At 40.2% G+C, this 18148-nt stretch overlaps 1 protein-coding gene across 1 annotated transcript in view; it reads right to left on the minus strand.

Moving 5' to 3' along the window:
• The window catches only part of cabin1 (calcineurin binding protein 1), a 111567-nt gene that overhangs the window by 21565 nt on the left and 71854 nt on the right, over positions 1-18148 (minus strand). The window contains exons 33-35 of the mRNA XM_088935792.1: positions 7102-7265; positions 6607-6703; positions 5490-6194 (exon numbers count right to left, since the gene is read on the minus strand). Coding sequence (XP_088791918.1) covers positions 5490-6194; positions 6607-6703; positions 7102-7265 — 966 coding nt within the window. The remainder of the gene's footprint in view (positions 1-5489; positions 6195-6606; positions 6704-7101; positions 7266-18148) is intronic.

Consider the following 18148-nt stretch of genomic DNA (forward strand, 5'->3'; position numbering starts at 1 on the left):
TTCTGCTGGCAATAGACACCAAAAATGTGGAGCTGAGATACAGGAATTTTAAGGAACACCCTGAATTCCTTATCACAGCACTCCACTCAACAGGGAATAACAGACTCACAGGCCTTGTAAAATTATATAATTCAGATTGTAATTTGTGGGAAGGTGATGGAATGACACCAATGGAGGCGGTTAAAGCTTAAAATTCAAGAACTGCTGCAAGATTTCTGAGTTTCTCAAACACACTCACATCTTCTTCCTTGCTAGGCCCGATTAAAGGCATTTTAGAATTTGAATAATTTTGACGAGAGTGAATTACAAAAAAACTGACAACTAGGCTAACATGAAGGGAAATCAGCAGAAGATCTCTCTCTGATTAATGTTTTTTAACCCGTCAAAGTAAACGCAATTTAAAAGATGGAATAATCTTTTCTGGCAATTTACGGATCAGCTTCCTTCGGCTGGCAGTTCCTACAGAAAACAGCCTCGGTTTCTGGTTGACATCTCTATTATGTCTGATCACACATTCCCACTCTGCCTCTTTCACAGAAAATCCCCTCCACCCACCAATTAAAGAAGTGGGGCTGCGTGGCTCTCTGGCAGTCTGCAGTGCTGAGCAGTCCACTCTCCTCCCTCCCTCTGGGACCCAGTTCGTTTCAACTGGTGCCAGCACACTCATCTAAAAAATCTGTGCTGCCTCTTCTGCACAACACAAAATTCACAGCGCTACACACTTTTCAGGACTGTTCCTTGTTTGCAACCCCCAGATCAACATATTACAACCTACCTACCCTTCAGGGACTTTTACTGTCCAGCACCGGAGGCCTGGACCCAATAACTTGATTTTGTATTGTTAAACCTGTCCCAATAATGGCTGCACTGTTTTTAATTAGATCTTGGATTTTGAAAACGTTTCTCTGATTCAAGTCCAACTGAAGCCTGGATTACAGTAATGTTGCGGTATGTACTGTAAGTATTTTCAGGCCTAGAAGAGGATTTAGCTGAGAATTTGAGGACTCATGGCTAATACATTAAACGCTTAAATCACCTTATTATCCCAAACCATTAAATTTAATTAAATACCATTCTCAGAGAATACATATCCAAAGTCACTATTTCACAATCACTCAACTGCTTTCTATTAAAAGCCTTATTGTTGGCCTTCATTGATTTTCAATCCTCGTTAGGTTTTATAGCGTAGGGCGATTGAATAAACCTTTGGATCAGTGACTTTGTCAAAAGCTCAAACCTGACATAGATGTTTACATAAAATACTGAGCAGTCAAAAGCCTAAAAAAGGATTTAATTTGTGTAAACGTCTGGAGGTAGAAGGAATATAGAAACAAAACAATGCATAGACCTATACAGTGAAAGACAGAATTATGAACTTACAAAGCTGGATTGTGCAGTAATACCAGTAATCCCATCAGACACAAGGAAGCAGTTCCTCCAGCTGCTTCAGGCATTCAGATAAGGAACAACAAAGCAACATGACAGCATATTCTCACAGTGCCCTCATCCATGTGTGACAACTACAATGGGACCCAAAACCTGTGCTTGTTCAGGGAGCATGGCATTACTGAGGTTGAAAAGCTTAGAGTGAGCTCAACTGTGATGCACAGGTTTCTACTTGGTGTAGAGCATGACATGTAACAGTGTAACATCTGTGTTTTCTAAAGACAATATAATGCAAAGATAATGTGTCTGAATATACAGTTTGTTCTAAAGCATTTATGTTCTGTTTAAATAAAGGGCACAACCCTAATTTTGCATAATACAAGTAGTCTGTGTAGTCAAGACTCTGAAATTGTGCTGAAATGCTAAAAAAGAAAACTGTCCGTCTGATTCTTTCCTATCAAGTATTTTTATTTAACTGAAAGTTAACAGTAAGTGTTACGCAAACAACGCAACAAATGCAAAGTTATTCCAAGATGTTGGCTTCCTATTATTCAGCAGTTGTGCTGCTTTTAGTCTTCAATGCCCACAGACAATTTCACTGAACATTCAATCTACAGTTCTCCTCCATATGCTAGATAACGTGAGAGCTGAAAGAGGTTGAGAAGCAGAGGAGTTGTGATCAGCATGAATCTGTCAGCGAGTTCTATAACAAATAATGCATTCTTTCACTCCTGGGCTGTACTTTCATTAATTCTGTAAACAGGTGGGCTGCTTTTTTATGCAATCCACTAACTCCAATTGTTCCTTCCACAGAAACATGATTGAATTAACTTTTCATCACCATCTGCACTCCATTTATGATGGCAAAGTACTGTGATGACAAAATTGTTCAATCTCCTCTTTGAGCCAACTCTTCTCTTGCCAGGAGCTAGAGTTTAATCAATAGACACAATCAAACCAGCAAAAAAAAAACGCAATCCTAAACTAAAAAGTATACTGCAACACAGTAAAATCTAAGCATGTAAACATTCGGTTCATAAGAAAAAATTCACCTAGTTCCAGAACCTGACAATAATTTTCATTTCTGTTCTGTCATATACTTGTCTGGACATGCAATGCTACATTGCTAGATTGCTGTTATAGTTGCACAGAAGCAACACCCATCAGTGCTCACACACACTGGAGATAACAATAAATCTGTTACATGCAACATAAATACGTACTATGCATTAAGCCAAACCACTCACAGCCTCTATGTCTATCCGCTGACCACAGATTTTAACAAATGCAGAAAACTTTGACGTAGCCAAACAGCTGAAGAATTTCTAAATATACAGAATCAAAAGTGAAACTGCCTTCAAATCAATATGATATGTCTCATTTTGGAATACTTTCAGGTCAGAGAGGATATTTGTAATGTCGATAGAAGTATTAACGGTTCCAGGTAGATCATCTTTCCCAGGATACTTCAATTCATGCAAAGTATTAAAAAAAGCTGGAAAAAAATTGTCCAGCTGTCAATTATTCAGTTTATCTCATTTGACCTCATATAAAAAGCTTAAAAATGAAAGTATCAAAAACAGTCGAATCATTGGGAGCAGAAACCCTTTATAGGACAAAAGGTAACAAACCGACCCTTGGTGAGCTTACAGAAAACGAACCTTACTGAAGGACGTGTGGTTAAATAATTGACTTTATAATCTATTTCCTTTACAGATAAATAAATGTACAAATACAAACAACATGCAAATCTGTGGTTTTAGCTTATACAGTAAAATACTGGCAAATAGTTTGAGATTAAGCCAAGAGAAATCATAAAACATGCAAACACTAATCCATGAAAGTAAAACCATGAGATGTGTATAATCTTTCAACCCACGTGATTTGACATAGGGCTTCAGAGACACTGTTGACCTCATATCTTTTTTGATGCCATCTTTAAAACTTGATTCTGAAACATGCCTTCGTGAGCATTACAAGATGAGTGTCTGAAGGAAATCACAGATTTCTTAATCAGTCTCCAACTGTTTTTTTTTCCACTGGTACAGAAAAGGGGACAAGTAGCTTTCACAAATCTGAATTACAGCCATGTAGCACAAGGTTCTTGAAATCTGACTTAACATGATTCGGATAGAACATTATCAATTTGAAAGCGTGTTTCTGAATGAGTTTCAGGATGGATTGCATTGACTGAATCAAATCTTCATGTAGTGGTGGTGCCCCACCTGGACAGATAAATTAGATAAAAAAATACTGACAGTGCTTCTAAAGAAAGGAAAGGAGATAGCATCCATATTGTAATGTAGGTAAATCAGTTGTTTAATTAGTTACTGTACTAATTAACTCAAGATATAAAGAAGGGGCAGCAGGTTCCTTGTCACATACAACACACTGTGACCAAGAAGGCTGGAATAAGACATGCAGAACAAGAAGCAGACAATCAAAAGCTTGAATCAACAGCAGGTCTCTCCAGTGGAAGTGAAAAATAAACCCAACGAGAGAAAACTAGGTGAAGCTAAATAAGCTGCAGCTTCAAAGCCAGCAACATACTTAGAAAATTCTCACCAGCCATTTTACCTCATTCAGGTACAGAATGCAAAAATATGAAACTTTTGACCCGTTTTCCCCACTTATGACTGTGAATGTTTTCCCAACAGCAGGGGAAGTTTTTAATGAATTTTGTCTCCGCTAAAATAAATTGGCCACCTAGGGTTTAGTGTGGTAGCATGTCAACTGGTAGATCAAAAATGAGTGGCTGAATATGACACCCTGGCCTTAACCAAAAGCCCTTTAGAGCTGCAGAAACTGCTGTAGATCTGTGTGGCAGTATTGAACAAGCCATGTGCAGTTAGCCAATTCAAAGCATTTCCTCCTACATTCATTGATCAGTCAACTTCGTGTGCTGAAAATGTCAGCAATTTAAATGACCGAAAAAGAAACTCCCAACATTATTTGTAATACATTTGTTTTTTTAATTATCTGGACCTGTAGAGTTCGCTTTCAGCACCTATAACAAAGCTAGATTAAAAAAGAACAATAATGAAAAATACTACAGACTAATTTTCATCAAAAGACTCAAAATTCAGGATGCTTTTGTAGACCTCATTTTCTGCCGTGGTGGAAATACAGACATATCAAAAAGCAGAGGAAACAGATAAACTGATGTCAAATGTATCATACAACTGTCAAAAGTACAGGGGTTTTCCCTTAAAACAAACTTCAGAAAGTTGCGGAAGAGTCATTTTCACTTCCGTTCTATATCTATTATCTTTAATTCTAAATGCATACACACTGCTGAAACGTATAACTATCTATTCCCCCGACAATGATTGCTTTTAAATACTGATTAAGGAGACAATAAATAAGTAATGTGTCTGTCGGAAAGCCCGTTTGTCCACAGAAAATGACTTTTAGCAAATAATATGTTTGGGGGTTTCCCCAGATTTTCCACGACAGTAACTTCCCACTGTTAGTGGGAGTGCTTTCACACCTCAAATGAGCCGGAGACATGTAACAACACAGCACCAAAGAGATCACAGCACACTACATCAATGACACAAGGTTTATTATGTAGTAATGAGTGGCTGCATATACACACTGTCTTTCTGTAGACCGGTACTAGTAGGTTAATTAGCTTCTAGGAAAATTGGCCCTGTTGTATGTGCATGTGTGTGGTGTCCAGGGTGTATCCTGTCTTATGCCTGTTGCTTGCCAGGAAAGGCTCCAGCTCCCCCAAGACCCTGTATTGAATAAAGCAGTTTGAAAGTTGATGGATGGATATAAATTGTTTACGGATGAGTTTGTCAGGTGTCTTAGGATTAAGAGCTGCAGGAAGGCTTGTGAGCGTGCCCTACACAAAGGGATATTGCCACATTAAGACAGCGTTCACACCCTTTCTGCACTAAAGGGGCTGATCCAAAGATGTGAGAAATTACTTATTTCTTATTAGTGTCAATTTCACTTTTTGTTGTCCCCATTCCCTCTTTCAAGCCAGTTCCCAAATCATTCCTTTTTTAACCTTCCTAGAACTGGAACTGGAAGCTAGCAATTGAGTTCAGTCCGGTTTCCTGCAAATACACAATGAAAGAAACGGGTGGAATTACCTGCTTAATTAACATGTAGGTCTCGGACATGATCTTCTCAATCCTGCCTAAGTCGTAGGTCATGATTTTCTGCCCCTGCTGCCACACTCTGTAGGCATCCAACAGAAGCGTTTTACCGGACTCTGCGTCCTCTAACAATTTCCTTTTCCTGCTGGGTCTCCGGACGATGCCGGGCTCTGTCCCGCTGGCAGTCAGCTGGCCCTTGGCTGTGGTGGCCTGCTGCTGCTGCTGCTGCTGCTGCTGCTGCTGCTGCTTGGAGCTGATGCTGAGTTCCTCTAGGGAAAGCTCTGGAGCCCTGCTCGTCCCTGGGGTCTTCTCCTCAGAAACCTGGCCGGCTTTTACGAAGTCCGTTTCAAGGGATTTAGGGGCGGCATCTGTCCTGCCGCCCCCTCCCCACTGTCCAGCCCCAGCGTCCAGCTCCATGGGCTCATCAGCCCCAGGCTTGGCCGGTTCCGCCCCTCCGGCCTCCTTCCTCCCAGGCTTGTCATCACCATGCTGATCGGCAGTATCCATGGCCTGAGGGGACTGCCCACGGGGGCCCTCTCTCGGCCCGCTGTCCGAGCTCTGCACACTGACCCCCTCCGTCAGCGCCGGCTTCTTGGGCAGCTGTCGTTTGCTGTCCTCCGCGCCGGGCTTGTTGGAAACGTCCGTCGTCATCTCCCCCATGAACCCCGGGGGCGGTTTGGAAGTCGGTTGTTCTGACACCTTAAAAGAATCAAAGTGAGAAAATCAAAATAAATCTGTTTTTTTTTGCCCCAGGATCTGCACAGCTGACAAAATCTTTGAAGCTGGGTTTTAGAACGGTGGTCTTTGAGACAAAAGCTGTCGATTAAGTAAGTAAGTTAAGATGACCCTGCCTGTTGAATTTTTTTTTTGTTGTTTTTGCTTCTCCGAAACAAAAGTGAGTCTGGTCGGCGTTTTGGTTAGCAACGTTCTCATAATTGGGCAGAAGGAATGGCAGAGGAAAATCAGCTAGCTTTCAAGCGAAGGAGATATGGCATAAACATCACAGATGAGCTTCTGAAGCCGTTGTTCACCAGCTTTCCATAGCGACACTGTTTATCTGCTGTTCAGACCACGTTAAAATGCGGTGCTTCACGGGTGGATTATGTTTTACCCCAGCGAGTTTGTTCAGAGTTTCCTCCAGTACTCTCACAGTAAGAAAAAAAGCTCTCTTGGCAAGGACCTGGCGGTCGACATCCCGTAAATATTTCCTACAACGACAGACAGAGAACAAGAAATCACTGCATAGCGCCGCTACAGTGGTCAGACCTTCAGGGAGCTCTTATCTTTTTTCTCCGCCTCCAACAGGTTGCAAGCATGCCAGCAAAACCAGGCTACTCTGGTAATACACAGTCTGTAGGGCCTTTATAATATATGCAGCACGTAGTGTTAGTAATAAAAGCATTTTTAGCTTGAGAAAACACCAGTCTTATTCACTCTAGCTCATTCTTATTATTTTTTAAATTAGAGCTCACATTGCAGGAATATCAAACTCTACGTGTTGACTACCACACAAACACACACACACACATGTCCGCAAGCAATCATTACCACGGTAAAAATGTTAGTTCATGAGATGCATGCTGTAGAATCTAAGAGAGAAACTTACTTTCCCTGGTCTGGAGTCCTCTGAAGCATGAAAGAGACTTTAAGCAGAGTATCGTGGTCCTTCAACTGGTATAGCACCTCCAGTAAGAGAACAATGGAGCGGTTCATATGAGATGCAAAACTGCCCGGGCGATCAATTTCATCCACTGGAATACGCCAGATTCCCTAAAAAAAAAAACGCACAAAAGAGAGGTGAACCAAAGAGCATTGCCTTGAACAGAGAAAGAATGAGTCAGTGCAGCACTTTGTTCTAGGTAACAGAATGAAGGGATTCCATAACACACAGAAGTCAGACATGTCTGGCAGGCTGAATCTTTCTTTGGGACAAAGTGTAAGAATGGTCCACCTCTCTAAAATGTAGGAGTAAGTCCTCTTCACAATTTGAAAGATCATCTTAACTTGGTCCATGCCTGCCTAATAGGTCTACAGAAGGGAGAGATTCAGAGAGTTAGTTTTACACAGTCAGCCATGTTGTTGAAGCTGATACCCTGGCCTCTTTTAGGAAAAGGCTGAATGAGATCCTCAGATCATTAGGCTACTAACAATCAAATGTGTAGTTGGGCCAAATGGCCTCCTCTCATTTGAAACGTTTATTTTATTTCTTTTGATGAACACTAGAGAGATCACCAGGTCGGTACCTCCCAGATATCTATGAAGGAGTTCCGTCACTGATATAAAGTTAAAACACTTCAGTGTAAATTAAAAGTGTAATTATATTTTCAAAAAACACATGTATTGAACAGTACTGTATATATCAAGTATCGACTGCAACTATTTCATCATGGTCAAGCAAAGCAATGGACATAAATGTGTAATATGTTTGTTACTGATACTGCCCCAAAAAAGAAATGTGTTGTAGATGATAATATGTATTGTTATGTATTACGTAGCACATAAATGCTTGGGGAAGATAAGGTTATACCTCCAAACAACAACAGGAAGCAAATTTAATATTCATCTGTTATTCCTGAGGAATTCAATTGGAACACCATTACCAATATGTAGCTGTAACATTGAAGTTTTGCCAATAGTTTACAGAGATTTTAGTTGATCATAAAACAACACTAATAATAAACACACAACATAAAAACCTGGACATCACATCCAGTATTTGAGAGTACAATATAGCCACTATGTGTATATCAGATCAATTAAACAGAATCCAGCGTGTTTTGATGACTGTTTCATTCCACGAACTAGCTTTAAGGATGAACAGCAATGCTTGTTTTCCACATAATGGGAAGACACTACAAGGATGCAAGTTTAAAAAAGGCAGCAAACGACCTGTTCCGATAATAAAGACTGGGGCACACAGCAGGCCAAGACTGGCGTGGAAATGTCAGAAGTGACAGACTCCACAGTCAAAGCAGTGGGACAACAGGAACTAGTCCACAGCACACTTCATCTTCGTCTTGGCACGCAAAGGCGCACGCATCCTGCCACATGCCACTGGCCCAATCTCAAGCTGAAACCTCAGAGAGTCTGGAACACAGTCATTTATCAAACAATCACAGATTAACACCGTGTTGTGGCAACTGGTTTTCTAAACAGTTTATAAAAGGACGGATGATGGAGTGCTACTGGGGCTCGCTGTATCTTCAAGAACATAAAAGACAAGAGAAAAGCCACAAGCAGGAGGAAACCATTTAGTCTGTGTCACTTGTTCGGCTGCAAGTCATGTGGTGGACTGAGGAACAAGTCAAGGCCATTTCAGACTCGGTATAAAGCTGCTCGAAACGTGTCCATTCTTGTCATATTCCTCACTGTACCACTTTCCTGATCTTTACTGATTTGAGTAAATGATGCTTCCTGCTGTTTTTATGAACAGAGACTGCAGAAGCTTGTCATCAGGACAGGATGTTTTAGCCATATCCAGTTTGACATGAGCACCAGGAACATTGTTCACGCCAGAAGCACACTACCATCACAATATGTCTCTTCCCCTTAACAAGAGGGGTTGCTGAAACTGATGAAGTCCATTTCTCAATGTGTAATTCTGATATAAATAACAGTTTTAATACATACAATAAGATCACACGGTATAATGAAATACATATTACACTGGATATCGTCATTTTAATCAGTAAAAGAAGTATCTGAAGAATCCAGAGGAAGTTGTATCCTTGTCATTTCTGTGTTCAAGGTTCTAAAAAAGCAAGATAAAATGAAGCAGGTTTATAGGGTGATAGATACAGATTCTACAGAGTTTCGCCATTTGTAAAGCTGCTGTTTTGACGAGACTGCACTCCAGAGACTAGTTCTGTTGGCACTCTCAGGTCTGACTTGGAAAGTAGCCGCAAACTTTCAGTCTGCCAACTGCGTCTGTTCGGAGCCAATTTCCAATTTACATTTAGGAATGATATCACACCATCTTAAACAAGGAAACTTTCCTTTCTTTGGCTTCAGTGGCTTTTGACAAAGTGCGTTCTAGCACGAGAATGGAAACAGGGTTTCCCATGCCAGATGCCACTGAGTCTGGGAAAGGATCAGGCCAACAGTGCGCCTGAACAGGACCTGGACGGATTGTTTTCTGATGCAATTAATTTGCAAAAAAAAAACTCAATTCTGGCCAAAGACCTAAAAAAATGCTCTTATATTTTGCAATCCTGTTTTAGCATGATCTGTATACTATAAAGCGACAGTTATCCATTTTTTAGAAACCGTTAAAACATCAATAACAGCAGAATAATATAAATATTATCTAAAAAAGCTGTTGGACACATACAATTCATACAATTGTTTCTGACAATGTTTCAAGATCACTTACAATAGAGAAGTTTGAACTGTAGGCTTAAATATTCGGTATTACACAAAAACAAGCTTGAGTTAACTCGGTCACATTTTAACACTCCATGAGGTCCATGATAACCACACACTATATTGAAATATTGAGAGGTAGGTCTCCCCCCACCCCTTTCACATTTCTGTTTGTGGTAAAAGGGAAAGGACAACTGGCTAATTTGAGCAGCTTCTAGTGTTTATTTTTGTCTCACATGTGCACAGCTGTTTCCTATTGCTATAGTCTCAAAGTCCCTCAAGCACTGTGTATTGTTAGTACACTGACATCAGGAAACAATTAAATAGGAGAAATGGTCTAATCAACAGACAATTTTTTTTCTTTTGAAGAAAGACTAATAAATAAATTGTGGAGCTTGTGGATTTTTACAGTAGTTCTAAGAAAAATAGGGCAAAAAGCTGAAGCCGGGCTTGTAGGCTGAGCAGAACAGACCGATCCGCACAGAACTCCTCACAGGCTTGATAAAACTTTCAGGGTCGGGTAGCAGTAGCCTGTAGAACCTTGCTGACACAAAACATACCACAGAGGAAAAGCAGGCACAAAGCATTATGAAGGTCCAACTCAAAGTGTCCGATCCCTCCTCAGAACCCAAACACGCCAGCTAAAATTAAGCGCATGTGCATTCATTGACACGAAAGGGTTGAGATGGTCTGGAAAAAGCCACCCAGCCATACTGTTGAAGTGGTTCCCCCTGGGGTCTTGAGAAAAAGACCAGAGGAGATCCATACTGTATATGATACAGATATGATACTAGCAGCCAAAGGAGAAAGAAGGATCAAATGGCAGAGCTTCATTTTTAATCTTTGACATGGTCTCTGCTGTAGATCAGATACAGATCCAAGCCATAAAACACCCTGTTTTAGAGTACTGCCATGACAGAGGCGCTACAAATTGTGACTGTAGCCATGTCTGAAAGCTCAGTCTCAAGGTTAATTCAGGACCGAGACCAATTCCACTGACTACAACTTGATTGGGAAAAAGTGGAACATCTCACAATTTCTGGGGGGGTACCCTTTCTGAAAGACTTGTGTAACGGACTGACTTGGCTTCTTCATTCAAAGTCAAAGCTTGGATATTCTAAAGATTTTTTTAAAATCTCCATTTTGCTTTTCAATTCTACATTTGGATAAGGGAGGGCAGAGGCCATGTTATTGTTTGAGTAATTAAAAATAACCAAGGCAACTAGCTACAGATCTCATTAGGGCATCACAGGAAGAGGAAGAGTCAATTATTTGTTGATGAAATAAAACACATTAGTCCCATGTATTAATTTGAATAGCCATTCCCATTAATGATTCTATTAACAAAGATTCGATCTATTGACATTTTTAAAACACTGGTAAAACACAAAGGCAGCAGAGATGTATCACATGAACACATTCAGACAGTAATTATAAATATTTGAAGAAGCAGCTAATATTCTAAATTGATGTTTAATGTTCTCTTTGAAAGCACATCTGTTTATTAAAGCTTTCCTCTTGTGGTTTTGCCAAAATCTTCAATGTTTTGTTTAATGCTTGAATATTTCTAAGCAAATCACAAAACCATGCTATATTTCTTCTGTAATTTATCTTTATTTCAAGCAGCAATAATATTTTTGCTTAACTCAAAAATCAATAGCACCTACTCTGATGCTATACTAATCTGCTGTACCATAAAAGGATAGTTTTCCATGATCTAATAAAATAAAGGTTCTTCGTTCTCATTACAGAATTACTATGGTCATACCGGTTTCAGATTTGTTGCTGAAAAATAAAATACCACTTGATGTGACGATTTCAGATTCTTATGACTCGGCTTTCTCAATTAACATTTATTGCTATTGAAAGATAAAATGATTGATCAATAAACATGATGTAAACAAGGGTCAATTAATTTGCAGGCCTGATACATCTCTAGCTGCATTGCCAATGGGACAGAGAAAGATACCAGTATTTTAACTTCACTGTATCTGATTTTAACATACCCTGTGTTACAAAATCTGAAATAACTGTAGATGTCAGACAGAAATGCTGATTCCAGATCTCCCATTACTTTAGTGTTTGGGTTTTTTTAAGTAGATTTGTTGAAAAGGGAAAAATAACAGAACACAAGATGTAATAAAAAAAAATGTAGGACAGACTTAAAAACATCTTTTTTTTTATTTCACACAAACTGTGGCTTCAGGAGGAGAAAATCGACAACTTTAATGTTCAGCCACAGAGATCACAAAAATCTTCCAGCAGCTGTAAATTGGAATGTGAGGGGTGGAAGCAGGCTGCATAAACATCGTCAAACAGAACTAATGGATGAAGGACCATCTTTAGTTGGGATTCCACTGATTCTAGCTGTTTGGGACACAGCAGAAATGGCTTTACACAGATTACACTGGTCCAGAGGGTATAAGCAGATTTGAGGAACTTTACTAGATATTAATTTTTTCTAAATCTGATCAGTATTTCCTTTAGGAAGCACGGCCTTGCAAGCAAAATAATAATATAGTATAAATCTGGATGTCCCATTTTGCAATGTTTAATTAGTGGCTTAGAGCTCGACGATTTCTCCCTTTCCCTTAGCTCTCCATCAGATTATTGTGTCCTGCTTTTCATCTGGAAATGATTTTAATATTGTGAAGGGGAGTTAACGAATTCAACCTTCAACCCCTGACTTCAACAGTCCCAGCCAAATAGCTCCTCCCTCTGTTACTGTAAGTTATTGTGATGGCCTGCGTACTGATGGCCCTCCTTCCCATCTCTCCTGTTTGACTCAGTTAGAAAGGCAGACTGCTACCTACCCGTAGAATTAAATCACACGTTGTGAATCCAGACTTCTGCAGCTACACATCAGAATAAGGCTATCCAATCCCTTGCCAAGAGTTACTTGAATCAAGACCAAAATCTACAAATGAGTACCACGTGCAACCTGAACTCCTGAAGGCCTGAGTCATTGCTGTATTATGGTGCCTCTGTCTTGTTGAAGCCATGTGGGAAGGTGAAGGAAGGTTTAATGTAAGAGAATCATCCTTCAGGCACTCTGGCAGGTGAGCTTGCCTTCTGTCTATTCCAGAATCACGCTCCTACAGATCAGTCTGCAGCATGTTGAAGGAAATAGGCAGTAGCCTAGAAGTCCACATGATTTCTGGTCTAGTTCAGTCACTCCCCAGTGCAAAGCACAACCTGAACCCAATCAGATTGGGCACAAAGTGCCAAGCACTGCCTATAAGTCAATGGCCCACATGTTGTATTTTTTCACCTGTCTGGTTATTTGTTATTTTCAAATAACTCATGAAAATTAACTTCCACGCTCAACACGAGTTAGCAAAACTTTTATAACCACAACCACTATACCTGTACCTGTAAACCAACACAGTTCTGAATGAGAACTTTTGAAAAAAAATCTGAAATGAAGAATGAAGAAATGAAGAATAAATAAATCCATCAATCCAACAGAAAGGCAACAATCAGCACTGGCAGTAATATTAACAGGAGGCACATGTGATACACGATGTCCTGGAACAAAGCCTGCTTCCCTACTGACACTGAAAATCATCTAAAAGTTTTTAGAGCATGTAACAAAAATAGCTTGCCAACATTTAGCTCTGATACTGGGGTTAAACAGTATATTACAAAGTGCCACAGTGAAGTTTCAATGTACATATTTACTTTCAGATAACCTCAGATTCATGTTTTCTTACTGGGACCCACTATTCGTGAACTCTGTGTTCCCAACACCTCCACACAAAGACATAACACTCGGAATTACCAAAGTCAAATATAATTATATTAAAGCATTGTAATTTGTATATCATAGGCTCTTTCTGTCTTTTCTTGCTAAGGGACACCTTTGTCAAAATAAATTCTCAATTGAAATTCTAATAATGCTGTTAATAAGCGTAAACAGCAGGTTAACAGATCTACTGTCAGAGTGAATTTAGGTACAGTAACTGCTGGATGAGGGGAAAAACCTTGTAGTTTTGTTTCTGAACAGTCTCATAAAGACCCCCGGTTGGAAAAAAAATACTGTTTCACACAGCAGTTCTATTAGGTCACTATGTACAGTCCCCTTGGGTTTGGAAAGGTGCTTTAATAATAATAATAAAAATAATAATAAATGTAGTATGTGGATACTGTCCACAAAATCTACCACAGAGACAGCACACATAAAACCATTACATAAAACATTAGACATTTACAATAAACACACAATGGATTGCAATACAATATCTTTCAAGTCTCTATCCATAACAAGAGAACCATCTTAGAGATTTTACAAAGATTCTATTCATTTAAATCTAGTCTATGTTGAAGAGATTATATTCAGGACAAGTCAGGACTTCCGAACCTGTAGCAGTGAAAACCACGGAGGGCCTGCACCCTCACACATCAATCTTCTGCTTTACTGGCAGTCAACAGGGAGAGCCACACAACTGGGATAACAGTTCTTTGGAGATTTTTCATGCTTTTAAGAAAACCGAATGACATTTTAAAGTTGAGTGAACCAGCACCAAAGACTGCAAAAATGAAAAACAGAAAAACCTCTAGTAAAGATTTTAATTTAGGCAGATTCACTTAAGATCCACTTCACTAACATTCAAAGGGGTGCAGCTGAAAGGTTTACTGATGTGCCTTCAGTGCAGCCCCAAATAAGGTGTCTAGCCTTACAACGCCCTCTGCGTGCCACACAATTCAAAAGGGAAGCCTTTCCAGACTGACCCACAACTGCAGGCACTGCCTCGTCAAAAGAGCAGCCTGATTGTGTCTATCAGGAAATAAGATATCAAGGCTTCTTCTGATGGATGTGGTGCTGGAGAGGAATACACATCATCCCTACAGTATTAAAAGCAATTTACAGATTAACAAGGCTGTAGACCAGCAGCAAACAACAGTTAAATTAATAATTCAGACAGACTTAAAATAATTTGCCTTCAGATCACGCCTTGCGAGAAGAGTTCTCCTTGCTGTTGGCTCCTGGATATGAATAAAACATCGGCGAGCAGCAGAAGGCAGAAGGCTGCCCAGCCAGCCAGCACTAGAGAGGGATTCCCCACCATAGCTGTGGCTAATTAGAAACGTGACTGAGATTCAGAGAGACAACGGCCACTCACAGGGACAGTCCCAGGAGCCCGGCTGATGGCTGTAACTCTCTTAAAGAAGCCGTCTTTGCATCAACAACCTCACGTTCACCAGATAGGATTTTTTTTTTCAAATCAGCAAACACAGCAGACCGCCAACACGCCCACTTTTTCTTGTTGACAAAAGGAAGCTTATTTGGAGAGTTATGCCTTCAAGAAGGATTTTATTTTATTAAATGTGCGACAGTTATATTAAGAAATGAAAGCACAGCATAAAAAAACAAAGAATAACTAACAGACTTCTATCTTATCACCTACAGATATCTTCAAATCAGTTTGGAGCTGAGTAATTAAATGTGGTTTTGGGGTATAAAAAAACATGCCCAAGAAGTCATGCCATGTGCACCAAACATCTATAATCTCTTTTGCACAAAGCTGGGAGTTCTTAGTAAGAAGCCTTCACATACAGTACTTTGATTAATTAATGGCATAAAATATTAATTCTTATTTTAAATATTGATGCAGGAAAACATACTAGGGAATCAAGGCTATCTAGTTTACAGGGTCACTCCTCTGAAGGCTGCAAAGAGAAAACTGGCAACCTGCTGCACAGCTGGACTGGTAAAACTTCATGGAATAAATCCCAAAGAAAAGCAACAGTCACTTTTCCTAGAACATTAATTCACACAATGTAAAAATTAAAATAGCAAAGAAAATGAAAGGTACAAAAGGTGAATTGAACTAAAATAGTTAAGTCATTCATATGAGATTTTCCATTTGATTTTACCTACCATTAGTCTACACAAGATACAATTTGTTTATTTGGAAGATTTCAGGATCGGGCATAACTGCAGTGAGGTTATGGACACAATGTACACACATTGCTAAAGCCAAGATAATCCAATAGCACCGATAACAAAAACTCCACAGGATCGTAAACAAGACAAGAACAAATTAAAAATGATTCTGAACTGCGTAAATGCAAACTTTACTGTATAGATACAAACAATTTGGTATCCCAGAGGTTTTCAAAAACAGAAAATGAAAATAATGGTTGAAACAGGCAGGTTTTGAAAATGGGGACAGGATAGCCGAAATGTATATATACATTTTTTGTTCTAGACCCAGACTGCTTTAAAACTACCACACACAGCAATGTTTTCCATGTGCTGCTTGATTATTTGTACTGCAGATGTGCTCACCTTTTCTAGCGCTTTTAGCTTCTTTCTCCCTTTTCTAGGCAATTAGCAAAGGGAAAGTGCCTCTTTTGCCTTAGGTAATGCCTTGTTTCCTGCCCACCCAGTTTCTCACTCTGTCCCATGCTACTGCCATAACAAAGCACCATAAGTCTTAACACTGACCTAGATGTCAGAAGCAGTCACATTTCTAGACCCTTCATTGTTATTGTCACCACAGAGCTTGAACAAGTGTACAACTCTCCTAGCAGGAGCTCAACAACCTGTGTGGAAATCAACAACAGGAACAAACTGTCACTTCTGTAAAGCACTGAGTTCACACGTAACATCGCTGACACCAGCCTCTGCGACAAGCAGTTACTCACAAGGCACGAGCTGATCGGCTGCGTGGCACAGTGTAGAGAGGTGAGCCCTTCTTTCAAACGTCAGGAGGCTTTTAAAAAGCACAAGCAACTGAGTAACCTATTTACCCTCTAAAATACAAATTGCTTTTGCAAGCAAACAAGCAAAAAGTATTGCACTGGACCGAAAAAATGACAAACAAGACACTCACCATCACCAAAGGAGAGCAACTCCACTCAAGCTTTTATTATGCTTGCAGAGAATCTCCCACTGGCCATACCACCGTCACGGCAAAACTCCAAACTGAATTCAGGCTGAAGTGGGCAGGTACTTGCCTAGGGCAGGAAAGCATGGCATGAAAGCAGGAGAGGAGGGCACAGCTGTGGTGGCAGTACCAGTTCCAGAAGCATGGGAATCAGTAGCAGCAGAAATGGCACTGGAGTCAGGGCTAAAGGAAGCAGCATGCCACTGACAGAAGAGCTGGCTTTCTCTTCCCTCTCTTTCAAACCCTGCCATCGCACACCCACGCACTCTCTTCGCTCTCCCCTGACCCCAGCCTGCTAGGTTTTTTTTTTTACACCTTCAACGACAGCCCCCTAGACTGCAGCCGTCCAATCAGACAGGAGCTCGGTTCCGCCCGCCCACCAGCACACCCCCACACAAACACACACAAACAGAGGAGCAGGAGAACTCACCCACCTGACTCTTCTACAGCAAGCAGCGATACAGAGCCGTGCCGACAGACTGAAAAAGGAGAGGTGTGTGTGTTTGTGTGGTGCTGGGGGGGTGGCTGGAGAGAGAGAGAGTTTGTGTGTGTATATATAAATGTACATGTCTGTGGGAGAGAAAAGAAAATAACTGATTCCTGCAAGAGAGAAGCAAGCGTGCCTGCAGAGAGACCTACACCCACAGACTATGCTAAGCCATATCGAAATCTCCACTTCCTTCCTCTCTGCACTTTTTTTTTCATTTTCTCCTGGGCTGCCCTGCTCACCACAAGCATGCACGCTAACATACCTTTTTTTTTTACCATTTCCTGTTATGCTTTAAAAAAAAAAACTGCTGACATTGACTTACCAATTTGGAAAACGCACAAAATACTTTTGTTTATGCCGTAAACAAGACCCCTGCAGCTCCCAAACCCAGATGACAAAAAGCTTTGCCTGAAACCACTCCCCTACAGAAACCATCTCGTTTTCCCTGACTCAGACTCCACCCACATGATGTACCACTGCTTTCACAAGTTTAATTTTACCTACTGTACAGCGCCAACTTTTCTGAACTACTGGGGGTGTTCTTAAAATGTATTCACATTAAAAAAAAACACTTATCTGCCCCCTACGTCACACCTTAATACAAAAATTAATCATTTCTTACTATTAATAAAGGCTTCATTAAGAATAAAAATGCATGTTTTTTATGGCGTCTTCAGTGTCCAGTGAAGCAGAATCTCAGTGAATACAGGGGTCTGAAATGCATTTAATTTCTCTTTGTGAAAGTCTCATTACACACGCTATTTTGCATGAAACTTTGTGGTGACATATTCTCCACGCTTTCGAAACCTTTCTTCACACAATGAAATCCGTCAAATCTGATTGTGTTAAATGCAGATTCCACCTTTGTAGAAAACTTTAAGCTCCTTTCTGCATCTTAATTTTAGCAA

This window comes from Atractosteus spatula, chromosome 17 (assembly GCF_055471065.1).
Source record: "Atractosteus spatula isolate fAtrSpa1 chromosome 17, fAtrSpa1.hap1, whole genome shotgun sequence".
Classification (NCBI taxonomy): Eukaryota; Metazoa; Chordata; class Actinopteri; order Semionotiformes; family Lepisosteidae; genus Atractosteus; species Atractosteus spatula.